Source organism: Corythoichthys intestinalis, chromosome 6 (genome assembly GCF_030265065.1).
Source record: "Corythoichthys intestinalis isolate RoL2023-P3 chromosome 6, ASM3026506v1, whole genome shotgun sequence".
Classification (NCBI taxonomy): domain Eukaryota; kingdom Metazoa; phylum Chordata; class Actinopteri; order Syngnathiformes; family Syngnathidae; genus Corythoichthys; species Corythoichthys intestinalis.
This window is the reverse complement of record NC_080400.1, coordinates 56,249,817-56,269,388: the sequence shown is the minus strand read 5'-3', so window position 1 is coordinate 56,269,388 and position 19,572 is coordinate 56,249,817. Positions and strand designations below refer to the sequence as shown.

The 19,572-nt window shown below is 39.6% G+C and overlaps 1 protein-coding gene across 2 annotated transcripts in view; it reads left to right on the top strand.

Annotated features, from left to right (window-relative positions):
- The window catches only part of ngef (neuronal guanine nucleotide exchange factor), a 62,798-nt gene extending 45,350 nt beyond the window's left edge, over positions 1-17,448 (top strand). For both annotated transcript variants that reach the window (XM_057838664.1, XM_057838663.1), the window contains exons 8-15: positions 1,106-1,235; positions 1,332-1,406; positions 1,563-1,652; positions 5,075-5,238; positions 5,319-5,477; positions 15,899-15,978; positions 16,061-16,165; positions 16,246-17,448. In XM_057838664.1, coding sequence (XP_057694647.1) covers positions 1,106-1,235; positions 1,332-1,406; positions 1,563-1,652; positions 5,075-5,238; positions 5,319-5,477; positions 15,899-15,978; positions 16,061-16,165; positions 16,246-16,490 — 1,048 coding nt within the window. In that variant the 3' untranslated portion in view covers positions 16,491-17,448. The remainder of the gene's footprint in view (positions 1-1,105; positions 1,236-1,331; positions 1,407-1,562; positions 1,653-5,074; positions 5,239-5,318; positions 5,478-15,898; positions 15,979-16,060; positions 16,166-16,245) is intronic.
- Positions 17,449-19,572: the final 2,124 nt, after the last annotated feature.

Below are 19,572 nucleotides of genomic sequence, written 5' to 3'. Positions count from 1 at the left end.
AATTAATTGTTTAAGTCGACATAACTCATAGCAACCGCAGCCAGGGGATAGAACTTTTGACGAGGTTACTAAAGTGGGGCAAATTGAAACTCCTCTCACCATTTTGGCGGTGCTTTCTGGCGTTTCATGGTCCAAATTTTCAATCCTTGGTTCTTGTTCAGTAGTTGTTGCTGCTTTTGAAAGCTTAGGTTTGAAAAAATTACATATATCCACCTCGTCTCTTCGTTCCTCGGGTGGTTTTGGCTAAGCAAAGCAAATGACCGTCTAAGGTGCTAGTCACATGATCTGTTCGAAAAATAGTTTTGACCATTATAAAAATATCTTTTTTTTTTTATTCAATTCATTTTTTGTTATTTTTTTTATTGCTTTACAACTTTTATAGAAAATATTTTACCGTAAAACTCTTAATTTTAATAACTCCGCGTGTGGTAATGGGGAAGGGCAGACGATCTAGGATACTTGCATTTCATTGGCTGATTAGTGATGATAAAATGTATGGCCCAAAGTAATGCAACCATTTCCTGGAAATCCTGGCTTTTGTCTACCTTTTTCTCCACTATTACATGAGAAAATGGAATTCTGTTTTTGTTTTTTAATTAATTCAACAAGATTCTTGACGCTAGCGTGCACATGATAGAAATGACTTTTACTTTAATGACGATGCGATATTATTTAGGCAAGAATACAATATTTACTGTTTTTTAGTATGATTGAAAGGGATTTCGATTGATGGATGGCAACCAATTTAGGGTGTAGCCTGCCTCCTGCCCATATTTAGCTGGGATAGACTCCAGCACCCCTGCGACTTTTGTGAGAATAATTGGTACGGAAGATGAATGAATGAATTATGTGCACATTTAACACAATCGTTTACAGTTCACCAACAACAATAGAAAATACAAAATATATTTTTGACAGTTTTGTTGCTGAGACATTTCAGACATTTGAGTGGAAACCTTTCTTTCCAGCAAGACGTCATTTGCAAAATATGATATTGTGATCCATGTTTTGTGTTCGCTTGACCAATCAATGTATCGTTACACCCCTAATATCTCATGGAATGCTCACTACAGCGGATAAATAATCTTGCCTCTTGTTTCTCCAGAGAGGGAAATCAGGCATTCCGGGAGACAATGACACAATTGGAGAACCATCCGTGTGTCCGAGGGCTGTCCTTTACGTCATTCCTCATCCTTCCTTTCCAGAGGATCACAAGGCTCAAGTTGCTTGTCCAAGTGAGTATGCCAACTTGAGTTAAAGTGATACAGTTGTCCTAGTTTTGAAGTGGTGGTATCACTTGGTTTTTCGTTTGACAAACTTTTTTCACACAGAATATCCTGAAAAATGCTGAAGAACACTCTGAGAGGGAAGCAAATGCAATTAAAGCTCACCAGCGACTGGAGCAGGTAAGCAAAAGAAATATTAACTCGTTGGTTGCCGTAGACATCCAATTCATTTTGAGTGGGAGGGGCTTTCATCATAACAAACCATGGACTAATAGCAATCATGTATTCACTGATCTAGAGTAATATTTCAAATATTTGTATGTGTGTCTCTTACAGATTGTGAAAGAGTGTAATGAGGGTGTTCGAAAAATGAGTCGCACAGAGGAGCTTATCAGCATTGAAAAGACATTGGAATTCAAATCCAAGGTAAAGAGCTGTTCTGTTCAAGAAAAAATATTTTCCCCTTTCCTAAATTCTTTATTATGGTTAAGATCATCAGTCAAATGTAAATATTAGATCAAGATACAGTTCAGTGGTACCTCTAAATACAAATTTAATTCCCTCCAGGACCTGGCTTGTAAGTCGAAATGGTTGTATGTTCTGCAGGATTTTCCCGTAAGAATACATTGTAATTCGATGAATTCATTCCACAGCCCAAAAACCTACGCTAAATCCTTAATGAATACTGCTCGTACAATTACAAGTAGCAATTACACATACCAAAACAAATAAATTATAAAAACAATACGTAATACTACTACTACTAATTAGTAACGAATATGATTGTAACATGGCGGTTGTGTTTTGCATGCTGTTTCTGAACGCACAGCACGACTGACGAGGGAGAGAGAGGGAGAGAGAGAGAGAGAGAGAGAGAGAGAGAGAGAGAGAGAGAGAGAGAGAGAGAGAGAGAGAGAGAGAGAGAGAGAGAGAGAGAAAGAGGTGCGGTAAAGTGGGAAGTTTTTACTTTTTTCATGTTGTTGTTGACATCGGCTACGGCGGACAGTAGCCGTGTTGTGTTGCACAAGTTCTGAAATAATTGATTAAAAACCTTATAAAGCTGGCGACTTCCTTGCTGATATTACAATAATAATAATAATAAATCGGAAGTAAAAAAGCATTTTATTGTCACCTTAACTTATAGAGAGACTGGCGAACGGAGGTCAGAGGAGACCGGCCATATCGTCGAGCCAGTTCACTCAAACGCACACCACGCTCATATATTTATATCATTTCCTTCTTAATTTCAATGGTAAGCGTCACCTTTTTCCTTTTTGCACCGCCTGCACTTACTTTCTTAGGACCCATGTTAATTTCTCTCACAAAGTCCCTGCAACACCGAACAACCAACGTGGCACAAAGCATTTAGCTTAAATTCCCAGCTACAGCTTGTATTAAAATCAATATATGACATTTTTAACACTGTCACGATAAGGGTTGCCAACTCCCTGGAAAAAAAAAAAAAAGAAGGGACATCACCATCACCTTTTAATTTGTAATTTTGCATGTAAAGGGATTTTTTTTTTTTGTTATAATTGTAATTTTTATAATAATCTTACTCAAAACTGAAATAATTAGGTTGATATTTAAGTTATGTAAGCGCATGCACATGGAAAAACAATAATTATCAGCAAAATATACTAGAATTATATCTGTCCTGCTAAAACTGCAATTGTATCAGTGGCTCAGTGGTAGAGTACCGGTAGTTGTCCCCATACACAGAGGCTGTGAGTTCGATTCTCCGCCCTAATGAACTCGTCTACGTATCCTTGAGCAAAATACTGAACCCCATGTTGATCCCGGTGCTGTGTCATCAGTAGGTGGATGGTGAGATATTATGAAGTGCTTTGAGGGCCTTGAAAGGTGGAAAAGCGCTATACAAGTATAACACCATTTATCAACACCTAAGGTGTTGATAAATGTGTGTATTTTTGGCCGTTTATTTTTATTTTTTATAATTTCTATTTTTAATTTAGGTGCATTCAAAGTCCCCTCAGCAAAAACATTTTCACAAATGATCACTCCAATTATAATGAATTTGACAGAACGCACAAATATAATACAATTTGTAAAAATGGAGTACACACAGAAGACACACAAAGAAGACAAGAAAACAAATGATCATCATTCTGAACATGCTTTTTACTCTCGTGTCACTCAAACCTCTTATCTCTCAAACCATAGACTTCATAATGATATTGACGGGGCACGGGGCGTGGGGCTGATTGATGATTGATAGGGGGCCTGCATTGTTGGCGTGGCTGTCAAAGCTGACCAAGTGGAATCACAGACAAGATTTATTTTTTTTGTTGAAAGTTCTTGTGAATAAATGCTTAAATCCCTGAATTCTTTATAGATATGGACGTAAAACAGTCTCGATTCTTGGTTGAAAGCAAAAACAAAACAAAACGTGCAGTTAGCATTTATTTTACGTAAATATGTCAAAGTACGATTCAAGCCTGTCAGTTGATGTGGCGGCAGTCATATATAAACAGAGCTTATCCGGTGAAAATTCTTGTGAATAAATGCTTAATTTCCTGAATTTTTATAGATATGAATGTAAAACAGTCTCGATTCTTGGTTAAGAGCAAAAAAAACAAACAAACGTACAGTTAGCATTTATTTCACGTAAATATGTTGAAGTACCGAAGAGCAAAAAAAAAAAAAACCTACAGTTAGCATTTATTTTACGTAAATATGTCGAAGTACGATGCTAGTCTGTCAATCAATGTGGCGGCCGCCATATGTAAACAGAGCTTTTCCGGTAAAAATTGTTGTGAATAAATGCTTAAATCCCTGAATTATTTATAGATATGAACGTAAATTAAGTCTCGATTCTTTGTTAAAATAGCAAAAAATCGGGCCGTCATCATTTATTTTACGTAAATATGGCGAAGAATGATGCTAGTCTGTAGCGGTTAATTTCTCCCATTGATTTTTTTCACGTTTCAAAATGCATACATGGTACGAAAAATATAATAATTACCTTGAATACTCGAACAAATCACTCCTGAGACAATTCTTCCTGAATGCGTTTCCCTATACTGTATATTCTTTTAAAGCACCAAGCCAGTATTTGTTCATTCTACAAATAAGACACTATTTTCGAGTTTGATGATAATAATGGACAAAGCGCGTCCCTTGACAGCTCAATGAGGGACACGTACTTTGTTTCTGAAAACCGGACGATTCCATTTTTCAAGGGACAGTTGGCAACCCTAGTCACGATAATTACTATATTGACTTATAGTCCGATATAGTAAACACTAAAAGTAACGATTTTGCTTTTTAGGGCAAAATAAAGTCCCTGTCAAAACAATTATTTGCGCTGCCTTGTTCTCTCCCTATCGCTATAAGGAACTAGCTCTCTTCTCGAGATGGGACCTCTAACATATTGGCATTCTCCACTGTTTAGTGCTTTCCATGTGTGTAAGTCCCGCGAGACTGGCGTCATTCCCGTGGGATTCCAGATGGCGAAAGCGTAAACAAAAGAGTTGAACCGAAGTGCCCGGGTTTTATTCACTGACATAAATGATAAGTACCAAAGGGTAAAACAATACAGGACTCAGGCACATACACACAGTTTGTCTGTAGAATAATGTTGAACATTACTGCGTACATGGTCTGTATTGTCAATACAGATACTATTTAAAATTTAAAGTAGAATCAATGATATGATCGTTTATCACGATGATTTCTAGGGTGTTATTGTGACAGGACTATGGTAAGCTTGTACAAGATACAAAAATAGAGCCCAATGTGTCTCCAGTGGGTGCTTGTTCATCTGAGATGTTGCTGGAATATACTACTATATATGGTACACTAAAAATTCCTTTCTTCTCTCGCAGTCTGTGCCCATCATCTCCCACTCCCGCTGGCTGCTCAAAAAGGGTGAAGTGCAACAGATGTCAGGTCCCAAGACCACCAGGACAATGCGAAGCCGTAAGCTCTACCAACCCGTCGTCTTGTTTCTCTTCAACAACCTGCTGCTTATCACCAAGCGCAGCTCAAGGTAAGAAGCCTTTACACCAGTCTCATTCAAAATGCAATGAGTCAGTTTCAGTCTTGAGCACGATGGCAATGTCTTTCCAGTGGGGACAAATTTCAGGTTCTTGACTCATGCACACGAGCTATGCTGCGGACAGAAGATCTTGAGGACCAAGGCCAGATGCTGGCATGTGTCTTCAATCTCAAATTGCTGGAGAATCAAGAGGACCGTGAAGTCAACTACATGCTCAAGACATCAAGCATGTAAGTTTGTGAATCACATATCGGAATGTTGAAAAGGCTGGATTCCTGGTCTCTGTGCCCACTTCTGATTGAGAAGTTAAATACAAAAGACTTAGAAGAAAGAGGCAGAAGCAGCAGACGTGACCAGAAAGCAACTATCTGGTTGAATACAATGTCAGAGTGTAAAGTGATTCTTGTATATGGGTCAATATCGTTTTTTTGTCTGAAATGCACTTAATTTCCTCATTAAAAAAGAGCAAAGAACGTCATGAAAATATTTTTTACGTTTCGTCTTCCGCAAGCCAATTCGTCAAACTGTGGCTTCATGTGGATTGGTCGGCTTCTGATGGTGAGCCAATCATGGGAAAGAGGCGGGAGCTGCAGATGTGACTAGCAACCGACAGTCCACTTGAATACGATAGCACAGGGGTGTCAAACCGGTCCTCAAATGGATTTCATTCCAACTAAACGAGATGAATACCTTTTCACCAATCTGATGTCTTACAAGTGTAATCAGTTGATTGCAGTCAGGTCCTGATTGTTTTAGCAGAAACCTCATTTGTTGAACTGTTCCACTGTGGCCCTATGTGGAATTGGTTTGACACACTTGCTGTGGCAGATTGCAAAGCAGTTCTTGTAGATAAGGCACTTACCCAAGTTTTGTCTAAAATAAACTTAATTCCCTCATTAAGACCAAAGAATGTCACTAAAAGCTTTTTTGATGGGAAATCGCGAGTGTGACGACAAGATCCATCATCCAATTAGGAGCCGTATATCTTTTGAAGATTCCTCCCATTAAAATGTGTCAACTAGATATTGCCCAGATTGTTCGTGTAATATATTCGTAGCGGATCTACAGTAGTATGAAAAAGTATCTGAACCTTTTGGAATTTCTCACATTTCTGCATAAAATCAGCATCAAATGTGATCTTATCTTTGTCAAAATCACACAGATGAAATAAGAGTGTCTGCTTTAACTAAAACCAGCAAAATATTTATAGGTTTTCACATTTTAATGAGGATAGTATGCAAACAATGACAGAAGGGGAAAAATAAGTAAGTCAACCATCACATTAATATTTTGTGGCCCCCTCTTTGTCGGCAATAATTAAAACCAGATGCTTCCTGTAGTTGCAGGTCAGTCTGACACATCGATCAGGACTAATCTCGGCCCATTGTTCTCTACAAAACTGCTGTAGTTCATTCAGATTCCTGGGATGTCTGGCATGAATCGCTGTCTTTAAGTCATGCCATAGCATCTCAGTGGGGTCAAGTCTGGACTTTGACTTGGCCATTCCAGAACGTGTACTTTGTTTTTCTGAAACTTTTCTGAAGTTGAATTACTTCTGTGTTTTGCATCATTGTCTTGTTGCTGCATCCACCCTCTTTTTAGCTTCAACTGTCTGACAGACGGCCTCAGGTTTTCCTGCACAACATGCTGATAAACTTTTGAATTCATTCTTCCATTGATGATTGCAAGTTGTCCATGCCCTGAAGTAGCAAAACAGCTCCAAATCATGATGCTCCCTCTAACATGCTTCACAGTGGGGATGAGGTGTAGATGTTGGTGAGCTGTTCCATTTTTCCTCCACACATGACGTTGTGAGTTACTCCCACACAATTCAACTTTGGTTTCATCAGTCCACAAAATATTTTGCCAAACCTTCTGTGGAATGTCCTTCTTGCGAACATTAAACAAGCAACAATGTTTTCTTAGACAGCAGTGGCTTCCTCCGTAGTCTTCCAATGAACACCATTCTTGGCCATTGTTTTACATATAGTTGATGTGTGCACAGAGATATTGGACTGTGACAGTGGTTTCTGTAAGTCTTTAGCAGACACTCTAGGGTTGTTTTTTACCTCTCTGAGTATTATGCGCTTAACTCTTGTCATTATCTTTGGTGGACAGCCACTCCTTTGGAGAGAAGCAGCAGTGCCAAACTCTCTCCATTTGTAGACAACTTCTGCCACGTTCGATTGATGAACATCCAGACTTTTAGAGATGGTTTTGTATCCTTTTTCAGCTTTATACAAATCAACAATCCTCGATTGCAGGTTCAGGCAGCTCTTTTGACCGAGCCATGGTGCACATCAGACAATGCTTCTCATCAAGACAATTCTTTCCCGGTGTGTGTTTTATAGTGGGCAGGGCAGCTTTAAACCACTCATCAGTGATTGGGCACACCCCTGACTTAAAATGTTTGGTAAAAAATGGTTTCAATTGCTCTTTAAGTCTCCTTAGGCAGATGGTTTACTTACTTATTTTACCCCCTTTTATCATTATTTTCATGTTATCCTCATTAAAGAGTATTAAAACACCAGGGGGAAAGCTAATATTCCATCATTTATCCATAAACGCATACCTTTTGGATTCATATCATGCCACTTCGTGTAATTACACACATCACAACACCAAGAAAATGATAGAAATGTGCATTGATTGTCAAGCTAAAACGACCGGCGTCCGAGATCCCGGACATCTAGCATATTGTATGTATGACGTCACAACTAGGAAACACCGGGCTCAGTGCTTGGGTCCTGACAAACTACTGAATGGCGGCGATGATGGCGGACAATTTTGTTTCTAGTTGCAGCGACGAATCTGACATAATGAACGTTCTTCTAATGGTGACGAGGAGAGTTATGAACCTTTCTTTGGTGTTTTGGGTTATCATTTTGAGCCCAAACAAAAGCAAATGCAGCCTTATGAAACGATCATTGAGGGGAGCAATCACACTGATGAAACACCGGCAACAGATCATGTGGGAAACACCGAATGGTTTGTTTTGCATTTCTTTTTGTGAAGCTGATACACCGTGACCGCAAAATAAAGTAATGTATAGAATAATTATCATTTATTGTGCTATCATAGGTTTTCGCTATGCCAACAGACACAAATATGAATGGGATTAAAGGATTTGTTGTATATATTTTACGAGCGATAATTTATACATGTGTCCAGTCCTATATCCAATGCGTGATATGTTTTTTATTATAAAAGAGTACTCACTCTGGCCATTTCGAGCTTGGCTGCTCACCTCCTTTGCTTTGCCTGGGGTGGTGGGGTGGTCTTATCAGTGCCAGTCATCGTCCTCTTTCTTGATACCTCGGGACATTTAGGTGGCTGCGTGTGTATGGTGGGCACCGCATCTGCTTTCAACAGCAATTTCTTAGCAAAACCTGATTTCATTTGTCCATAGTTCGAATAGCTTTCAGACATAAAATGCGCACCACACAAAACAGTGCCGGAGGCTGGGTCTGCAAAATTAGCCTTCTTTGCACGGACGAACTTTAATCATTGTCTGCGTAGTCCAGCTCTTTTTCTCGCATTCAGGAACTCATGGGTACTACATTGCGACAAATGGCTATTTGTACACCACATAGCACGACAGGTTTGAACCATTGTAGTGATTTTTTGATAAAACACGAACACAACTCTCTCGTCGATAAACAACGATGGCACCTGCCTCAACCTTTTGTTTCCTGGCTGTGACGTCACAGCCCCATTCGGCTGTTTCCGGGGTACGTTCGCAAATGTTTGTAAGTTTCGATCTATTTTCGATAATTGGTCATGAATGTGATTTATTTTTTTATTAACTTTATCAATATTTGTTATCTTGCCACATAACGGTTCTATTGATATCTCACAGCCCCTTAGTATTATAATTCTCTTTAAAAAATGAAAACCTATAATTGTTTTAGTTAAAGCAGACACTGTATTTTCATCTGTGTGCTTTTGACAAAGATCAGATTACATTTGATGGTGATTTTATGCAAAAATATGAGAAATTTCAAAAGGTTCAGATACTTTTTCATACCCTTGTATTTAACAATCAGGGCACTTTCACATTTCAGTAATCACTCTGCGCCAACCAAACTTTCTGAGTATCATCACATGGACGAATGCCACACTCATTGATTGGACAAATTTAGAAGGGGAAATACCTCTTTCTTGGGATGGAGCGTGGAGCGTCACAGCAGCTGCACGTAATGTAGCATAAGCGCACCCTGGTCAGCTTGCATTCAAAAGCGAAGCAGGGTGCGCTTAAAGTGGACAGAAACCCACGATTTTTGAGTGGAAGAAATTTCGCGCGTTCACATTTACAAAACAAGCGGACTACAGTATCTGACAAAAAGAATTCTGGTCCATTTAAAATGGAACAAACAGCCCCTCAAAGCGCCCTCAATCTGGCGGATCAGTTTAGAAATTTTGGAGTGTGGCCAGAATGTGTTCAATGAACTACATCATTGTTAAATTCTTGATTACAGAATGCTACCTGCTCCAATGTCTGGGTCATGCCAGTTATCTCAGGCAGTGTTGTTTTTGGCAGTCCTTTTAATTTTCGTTTTAGCCAGGCACATCTACGGCATGTCAACGTTGCCGCCGCGTCAGCACAGTGCAACGCGGCTGTTCAAGTCAAGCAGGGAGTGTACACCAGTCACAGTGTGGCCGCGTCCTAAAAAAGGTTCAACGTGTCGCACTCGAAACGAACTGCAGAGTTTATTATTTGACGCGAGACGCAACCCTCCTGCGTCATTACTACTCGGATGGATCAGGCAGACCGGAAGTCATTCGTGTAAAAATGCTGTGGATCCGGTTGATTTTGGAAATAATATGCAATTACTTTTATTAATTTATGTGTGTCGCTTTAAAGTACCTGTGACAGCATAAAAAAATCTTAAATCACATTATTATGTGAATTAGAATCATATTTTGAGACGATTCGACTATATACAACAATGTGGCAAAGCGCAGATGACGCTTCTGCCGTTTAGCCCCCCTGTCATTATAGCGCTGTAGCGTCCCCAGCTGGATGATGACGTCGGCAGAGTAACGATTTCATCTGATTTAAAATTCAGCCCATTGAGGGGGAAGATTCAGAACGAGGAAAATATGACAGAGAGCAGCAAAATGTCATGATTGTTTCAGTCTCTCTACACCAATATTTTTACAGGATATTCTTTTTATCTACTGTAAATATTTTTCCCAATTGCTAGATAAATGGTAAGGTCATGACAAATAACAGTCTTGTGGTAAATGGAATATGAAATATTAAAAATGCATTAATTCAGTATGACGGGAAAATTACTGCACAATGGTCAAAACTGCCAACTTTTTACTATCCCAAACAGTATTTTATGCCACCGGATTTAGTCCGGCTTTTGTCATTTCTCTGCCCCAGCTTCAGAGACGAAGGAAAAAGTGTAAACAAAACAGGAGGCCTGACAGCTAGCTGACATGCTAACCCGAACCGAGCAGCTTTTCCGAGTCTTATTCTCGTCTTTCGAAAAATAAAAATCACACAAAACTACCCCGACTCATGTCACGCACGGCGGCAGAGTTGTCTTCACCGATCGGCCAGCCCCCAAGTTACGGCTCGTCATTCTGCTGCGGCCACTGCGGGCTGGCAGTGCTCGTCGCCGGGAATGAATGCTGAAAATAAACCATTTTTGGTGGACAAACCAGCCAACGTCGGAGCGGGGGGCTGCTCGTGGCCAAGCCGAGGAAAGCGCATTCTCGGCGGGCACGCAAATAGGACCAAGCGGATGGAAGTGACCATGGTGTGTGATAAGCTGCCGGTCGTCGGCCAAGTGGCTTTCTCGGTGGACAAGATGTAGGCTCCCTTATCATTAAAACATGTGCCATGATCCCAGTATTTTACATAATACAAAACATGTAGTTTACTCACTTCCTCGTCGGTCCAATGGTCCCACAGCCCGCGGTGAACGGGAACTTTTTGAAGCCCAAAAAGGCTCACACGCCCATTGGCGGACTTGGCAATTTTGGGGCCTAAGGCGAACATATCCAGGGGCCCTCTTCATGGGTCAGGGGTTAAAAAGGTGAGAAGGGTGTGGAGGAAATATGTTCCGGTACACTAGGGCTGTCCTAAATGACAAATTTTCTCCTGATTAGTCAGCGGACTAGTTTTACCATTAGTTGACTAATAATTTTTCATTAAAAAAAAAAAAAAATATTCAGCAATGAATTTTTTGTTGATGCTTATTAATTCACAAAACCATTTTGGAACACTTACATTTTTTATTAAAGTACAAATAATCATGTAAATAACAATAACTAATCACAAATAAACAATGAGGTTAAATGCTGATAGCATTTACTAGTGCAAAAGAATGGAAAGTAAACAGATTCAGAACACTGACTTTGCATTATCTATCTAGCATTATTATTATAGTATACTACTATATATAATAGTAGTATATTAATTATAATATTTATTCATTGCCAATCAAATTTGTCATTAAGATTGTCATTTGAAAGCTATTCTTACTGTAGAATCTGTATTCTGTAGTTTTTACTCTACATATTATAATATCAATTCTGAAGTATGTGGTATTAACTCCAGAAATCGTTATTTATATGACAAACATAATGTGCTTTTATTTAGAAACCGGAGGTACGTTCGCTAAACCGCTAACCGAAAGCTTTCCACTCCGTAAAAAAACATGCTTCATCATTACTTGTGGTGTCACTCATTGATTTAATTTTTTTTCTTCAATTTTCAAATGCTATTAACCAGCTGTTGAGTGTTATTGTATCACTGATTGGAACTGTACTGCATTGTTTCGCCACAGGGTGTGTGCTGTCGTGTATTTTATGTTCGGTGTGAAGATGAAGAAAGTTAAAAGAGGCATTAGCGGCCTGTTCTCATCGTCTACCTCAGGGGTTCCCAACCTATTCCACTAAGGCACACTGTGGGTGCAGGATTTCATTCTTACCAAACAAGATGACAACACTTTTTCCCCAATCTGGTGTTTTACAAGTGCAATCAGTTGATTGCAGTCAGGTGTGGCTTGTTTTAGCAGAAGCCTCATTGGTTCAACTGTCTCTGCTGGATCGGCTGGAACAAAAACCAGGACCCACAGTGTGCCTTGAGGACTGGGTTGAAAACCCCTGGTCTACCTCACTGCACTTTGGCTCTCATGGAGAGCATGTTCGCTCATGTGTTCGAAATAAACGATAGCAGACGTGCAAAGTAGCAAGTGAGGTGTAAAAATAGCTAGCTTAGCGGCGTGAAAACCGCGGGAGAGCTAAGTGAAGCTAACGAACAGCTAAGCGGAGCTAAGCAATGCTAAACGGAGCTAAATGAAGCTAAATGACTGATACTCAGTTCGTCATCGTGGAACAGTCCATTGTAGTGCGTGTGTGTGGGGGGGATAATATAAATGCAGCATTTAAAGTGCTTGTGACACGAAAAAGCATGTTTATTTCATAATACACGCGGTATTTTATGCTCCTGAATGATATGGATCGCTTGGATGTGTGTGGAAGCGATCGCTATATTTATTTAGTTTTTTGAATCCCGCGCCAGGAAAATGAGTGACTTCCGGCTTCGGTCTCGCATTGAGGAGGAGGGCGCTGTGACGTGTACGGTAGAAGACGTCCTCTTCACGCTACAGTGTACTGTTGTGTATGAGGACGAAGGATTCAGCTGATTTTGCGGATTAATACTTTTATTTTTTGCATCACGCCAGCCAAACGGCTGCAGAAAAATCATTCTGTATGCGGGAGAGGTGTATGCGCCTTTTTGGAGTTTCAAAAGGTTCCCATTCACCGTGGATATTTACTGTGGGACCATTGGACTTACAAGGAAGTGAGTAAACATCTTGTTTTGTATTATGTCAAATACGAATACAGTGATTACAAAGTAAACACTATAAAATTCCTTTAAATAAAGGACTACTTACGTTTGATCATTGATAGGCATGTAAAAAGCTATCCTCACGCTCATTAGCAGTTAGCTGTTAGCGCGTTAGCTACACAACAACTCCAGCCACCCTCCTCCAGGGAACGAACTGTAAATTGCTCTCCGCCGGGCGGTTTGCCGATCCGCAAAGAAACTCGACAACCGGGTCGTCATGTCAAATAATCTTCCTTTATCACATGATTTAATGCTGATGATGATGATGATGATGTTGATGATGATGATGACAAATGACAATGACAATAAATTCAAATTCAAATTCAATCCAGGCTAGTTATGTGTGATTTTCCACTTCGAAGACTTTGAAACATCCCTCGGTTCGGGTTAGCATGTCGGCTAGCTGTCACTCCTTCTGGTCTGTTTACATTCTCCGAAGCCGGGGAAGGGAAATGACATATGTCCGATTTAGGTGTCATAAAATATCGTTCGGGAGGTGTGACAGTAAAGGTAAAGTCGACAGTTTTGACCATTATGGAGTAATTTTGCCATGTCGTCTTGAATAAATGGATTTTTATTATCTTATATTCCATTTAGCACAAGTTATTTGTCATGACCATGCCATTTATTTAGCAATTGGGGAAAGTACTTGGGTAAAAAGAATATCCTGTAAAAATATTGAAGTAAAGAGACAGAAACAATGACATTTTGCCGCTCTCTTCGTCGCGTTTTCCTCATTGTGAATAGTTCCCCCTCGACGGGCTGACTGGTCCTTCTCAAGCCATTTATATAGCTATTGGGGAAAAATACTTGGATAAAAAGACTATCCTGTAAAAATATTGGAGTAGAGAGACTGAAACAATGACATTTTGCGGCTCTCTTCGTCTCGTTTTCCTCGTTCTGAACAATTCCCCCTCAATGGGCTGAATAGTAAAACCGATGAGCCCAGTCTACCGCTGACGTCATCCATCTGTTGGGGACGTTAAAGCCCTATAATGGTAGGCGTGGCTAACCGGCAGATTAAAAGACTAATTCTCGTCATCTGCGCTTTGCTAAATTGTTGTATATAGTCGAATCGTCTCAAAATATGATTCTAATTCACATAATAATGCGATTTTTTTTCTGGTGTCGTATGCTCTTTAAATGGCTTTCTTTTTTGTTTTGTTATTTGTTTGTTTGGTATGCTGACATATTTATACATGACGATTAGTTGGGGGTGCTGCTGGCTCCGGTGGCCCAAGCCCTTGCTCGTTAGAGCAAGGTCAGCTGGTTGTGGGCCCCCTACTGGTTGTGGGCCTAAGGCGATCGCCTACTTCGCCTGAATAGTAGATCCGCTTATTCACACGCCTCTCCCTGCTCCAGCAACAAAAGCCTGCAACACATTGGGCTGCAAAATCAGCTGAATCTGCAGTCCATCTGCATGCTATATAGCAATTGCTGTATTGTTCGATGGTGACCCAGTTGACGTCACATTCGCATTCTTCCTCAATTCATACTCCGGCTGGAAGTCACTCATTTTCATGCCGCAGGATGAAAAAAATTGAAGAAATAAATCGATCGCTTCCACACAATCCAAGCGGTCCATTTCATTCAGGAGGATAAAATATAGGCACATTAACTTGAGAAAATTCATCAATAAAGCAAAACAAAGATTCATTGAGGAATTTATTTGTAAAATACATGTTAAATCTTTGTCATTGCGATTGTTTTTCGCTTTAGCACAGGACTTTATTTTTTCTTCGTTTCTTTCAAAAAGAAAGCTGACTAATACGCGGGGTCTGAAAGGCAAATGGTTGTTGTATTATTATCTTTAAATACCGGTAACTCTCGCGCGATCTTGCAATCACGTGAACTGATCCTGTGGAAATTGGGGGCGAGCTTCAGTGGTGCGATGACGCACCGGCAATGTTGACGTGCCATAGACTTGCCTGGTGTATTATCAGGGTCAGTCATATTTTAGTCATTTCAAAATGTGTTCGTGTAGTTTTAGTCGAAGATTACTCAAAAATGTTTTCGTCTGTAAACTTCAAAAGTTTTTGTCCATGAATAAAAAAATAAAAGATTTCCAACCATTTCAAATGATAATTGACATACGAGCAGATAATCGTAGTGTGTACAAGGACATCAACATCTTTACGATGATAATACACACTCGGCAGGAAAAAAGGACATTATTTTAATTAATGAAACTCACTTGGACACCACGAACTGTATGTAAAAAGTTTTCCAAGAGTTTAAGACGACACTCCCCACGCTAAATGCTAATGCTACGCTAACGCTACAAGTTATCTTTCGTGTGTGACGTTCACTTAGCACAGACCTTTAAAGTCGAAAGCAACATGGTCTATCTAGCCAGGATAAGAAAACAAAACTTACCAAGCACATGTGTTTCACTAACGATGCGTGCTAACTACAGACGATATTGAAATGTCACACACTGTGAACTTATGACTGAAACTATGGCGAATTTTTGTTTCGTTCTTGTATCATCAAACTAAAACTGGCATCTCCTCATGTTTTAGTCTCCCAAGACACGTTTTTAATTCGTCATCATCATAAAAAACATATTTTCTTTATCATCATCGTTGAGAAAAACAACACTGACCTCAGGAAAGAACTTTCTGGCTTTTGGGACAAGGCACGATGCCAAAACGTTGAGGTAGATGTTGTCAGCTGACAACAAAGATTTTTAAAATGATGTATGAGTTAATGCGAAGAAATGGTTGACTTTAAGTAATGAGTAAAAATCTGTTATACTAACAAATAAATTTATCTGGACAGGAGTGATAAGCTTCGATGGATGTCGGCGCTGACGCCAAACCCCCGCACGCGTTTTATGTCATCCAGCGCACACCAATCAGGTGAAGTGTAGAATCACATAACCAGTTACAGTAATATGATTAAGTTAGTGCTATTAACACAACCTGTCTGTTGTCATTTTAGACACTTTACAGGTGCAATGTATTCAGTCTTACTCCTCTCAGGAGCCAGATGAACTCTCCATTGAGATGGCCGATGTTTTGAATCTCCTAGAGAGGACCGATGATGGTATAAGACTTTATTTCACAGCCGAAGCTGTTTGTTTTTTAAGTTTAGTCATCATGCGTTTTGTACGGGGTTTCTTCTAGGATGGATGATGGGGGAAAGGCTCCATGATGGCGAAAGAGGATGGTTCCCAAGTCGACTCGTGGAGGAGATCCACAGTAAGGAGGTGCGAGCTCAGAACCTGAGAGAGGCGTTTAAGGTTCATCATGCTCAAGAAGGAGGAGGAGCCCTGCAAGGTGGAGCAAGGATTGGCTCAAGAGGGGGGAGACCCATGCCAAAAGCCTCCAACCTGTTCAGTATGTTGAATGATTCAATAGGAAAGAAGTAAAGCAGAGAGCTTGAAAAAAGATGTATGTACAAAAAAAAAATGTGTCCTTAAAGAACTTGAACTACAGCAGATGACTTTCAAGCGTCACTGTCTTACTCTCAGTAGCCTCGTTTACACCGAAATTTCACAAAATTGACCTAACGCAAGAGCCAACATTGGTGAAGAAAAGCATGATGGAATGGACAACAGTGCAAGAAAGTAACCCTCGCTTGTGAATTCACTAACCCACAGTTTCCTGATAAGATTCTGACACTACCTACTGGAGATGTCCCGATCGCGTATTTTTTTCACCCGAGTCTGAGTCCGAGTCACCTGATTTTGAAAATCTGTTGATACAGAGTCCCGATCCGATACCAGGAAAAAAAGGTTTTTTTTTCTCACAAAACTTCCAAACATGTAACTGTCCCACCATGCCACCTTCATAATGTGAATTGCAGGTAGTCCCCAGGTTACGACGTACCCGACTTACGTGATTTCGACTTTATGATGCCAGAGTATAGTCCGCAATTCTGTCTTCAATGTTTTAAAAAGTACCTACTGTAGTTCCCGTTGCCGTTCTTAATGTCAGCATCCCCTCCTCCCCCAGCAGTGTCGTGGCTGTCCTGCAGTTCTTGACGGCGTCAGGTCCCATTTCCTTGTTCTCATGCTGCTGCTGCTGCTGAGAGTCCCGATTTTGAGCTCGCACGGCGGGCTCACGTTGAGAAAGGCAACGTTGGTGACCTGAGCGCCCATGATATCCCCCCTCTCTCGCCTCCCTACTCTTTCCACAGTGTCCTTTTCTCTCAGCAAGGCGACTGACTTGAGAGTAAAGCCCGAATAGTCATTGAACATAACAGCATTTGACACAACATACATCACAGTGTCCTATTTTTTTACTTCATTTTACAACCCTTAGCAAAAAGTATGGAATCACCAGTCTCAGACGAACACTCACTCAGACATTTTATCATGTAGAACAAACTCGGATAAAAAGTTTGAAAAAATAATTAGTTTTCAAAAGTGCAACTCTTTAGCATTCAGAAACAATAAAAGAAATGAATAAGAAACATTGTGGTGGTCAGTAAATGTTACTTTTATAGAGCAAGTGCAGGGAAATAAATATGGAATCACTCCATTCTGAGGAAATTATATCAGAATCATGATAAACAAACAAACAAAAAATGACAATCAAAATACATCTCTAGTATTTAGTTGCACCACCTCTGGCTTTTATGATGGCTTGCAGTCTCTGAGGCATGGACTTGATGAGTATTCTTCATCAATTTGGTGCCAACTCTCTTTTATTGCAGTTGCCAGATCATCCTTGCAGGACCATGGACCTTTATTTTTTTCAATTTCCACCACAGGATTTCAGTAGGGTTGAGATCTGGGCTGTTTGCAGGCCATAACTTTGACTAGATGAGTCTTTCTCCAAGGAATGCTTTAACAGTTTTAGCTCTGTGGCATGATGCATTGTCATCTTGGAAAATGACAACCATATTTTCAATTGAAGGGATAAGAAAGCTGTCAAAAATTTCAATGTAAGATTTAACCACAACCATCTCCCCAGTGCCTTTGTCTGACATGCAGCCCCATATCATCAAGGACTGAGGGAATTTTGGCGTTTTCTTCAGGCAGTCATCTTTGTAAATCTCACTGGAGCAGCACCAAACAAAAGTTCCAGTATCATCACCTTGTCCAATGAAGATTCTTGACACCTTGTCCATTGCAGATTCTTGACTCTTGACAAGGTGATGATGCTGGAACTTTGGTAAATGCATTTGCAAATGCGTTTACATTGAAAAAAAAACTGTTAAAGCATTCCTTGGAGAAAGACTCATCCAGTTAATGTCATGGCCTCAAAATAGCCCAGAACTCAACCCAATTGAAATCCTGTGGTGGAAATTGGACAAAAAAATGGTCCATGGACCTGCAAGGATGATCTGGCAACTGCAATCAAAGAGAGTTGGCACCAAATTAATGAAGAATACTATTTGTCACTCATCAAGTCCATGCCTCAGAGACTGCAAAGTGGCATAAAAGCCAGAGGTGGTGCTACTAAATACTAGAGATGTGTTTTGATTGTTATTTCTTTGTTTGTTTCTCATGATTCCATATTTTTGTCCTCAGAATGGAGTGATTCCATATATATTTCCCTGCACTTGCTCTATAAAAGTAACATTTAATGACCACCACAATGTATTTTATTCATTTCTTTTATTGTTTCTGAATGCTAAAGAGTTGCACTTTTAACTAATTAATTATTTTTTCAAGCTTTGTATCCGAGTTTGTTCTACATGATAAAATGTCTGAGTGAGTGCTTGTCCAAGACTGGTGTTTACATACTTTTTGCTAGGGGTTGTATTAATATAATGTTTAATTAGGCACGTTTTGACAGTATGATAAACTTAAGCAAAAATACCACGGTTTCACGGTATTTCAATTGTAGTTCTAACGTGTTATTTTGAGATATGTTTTTTTTCCATTGAACAGGATTTTTTATTTTTCACAGAACATCAACATGAATATTATGTTTGAATAAATACAATCATAACTGAAATATTTTAAATAAAATTAAAATATAACTTACAGACTAAACACACTGCCACAGCTCAAGTTGCTAAACAATAGAACAACAGTAAATATTTTCCATAAAAATGTAAAAACACTTGTAAATAAAATTTTAAATCATAGACTTCATAATGTATTGACGGGGTGACAGGCCGATAAATAGGGGGCCTGCATCGTTGTCGAGGCTGTCAACCTGACAGAGTGTCATCACAGACAAAGAGCTTTTTTTCATTGAAAATTCTTGTGAATAAATGCTTAAACCCCTAAATTCTTTATTGATATTGACGTAAAACAGTCTCGATTCTTGGTTAAAAACGCAAAAAAAAAAAAAAAACGTGCATTTATTTTACGTAAATATGTGTAAGTACAATGCTAGTCTGTTAGTAAATGTAGCTAGCAGCCGCGTTATGTAAACAGTGCTTTTCCGGTGAAAATTCTTGTGGATAAATGCTTAAATCCCTGAACTCATTATAGATGTGGACATAAAAAAAGTCTCGATTCTTGGTTAAAAGCAAAAAAAAAAAAAAAACGT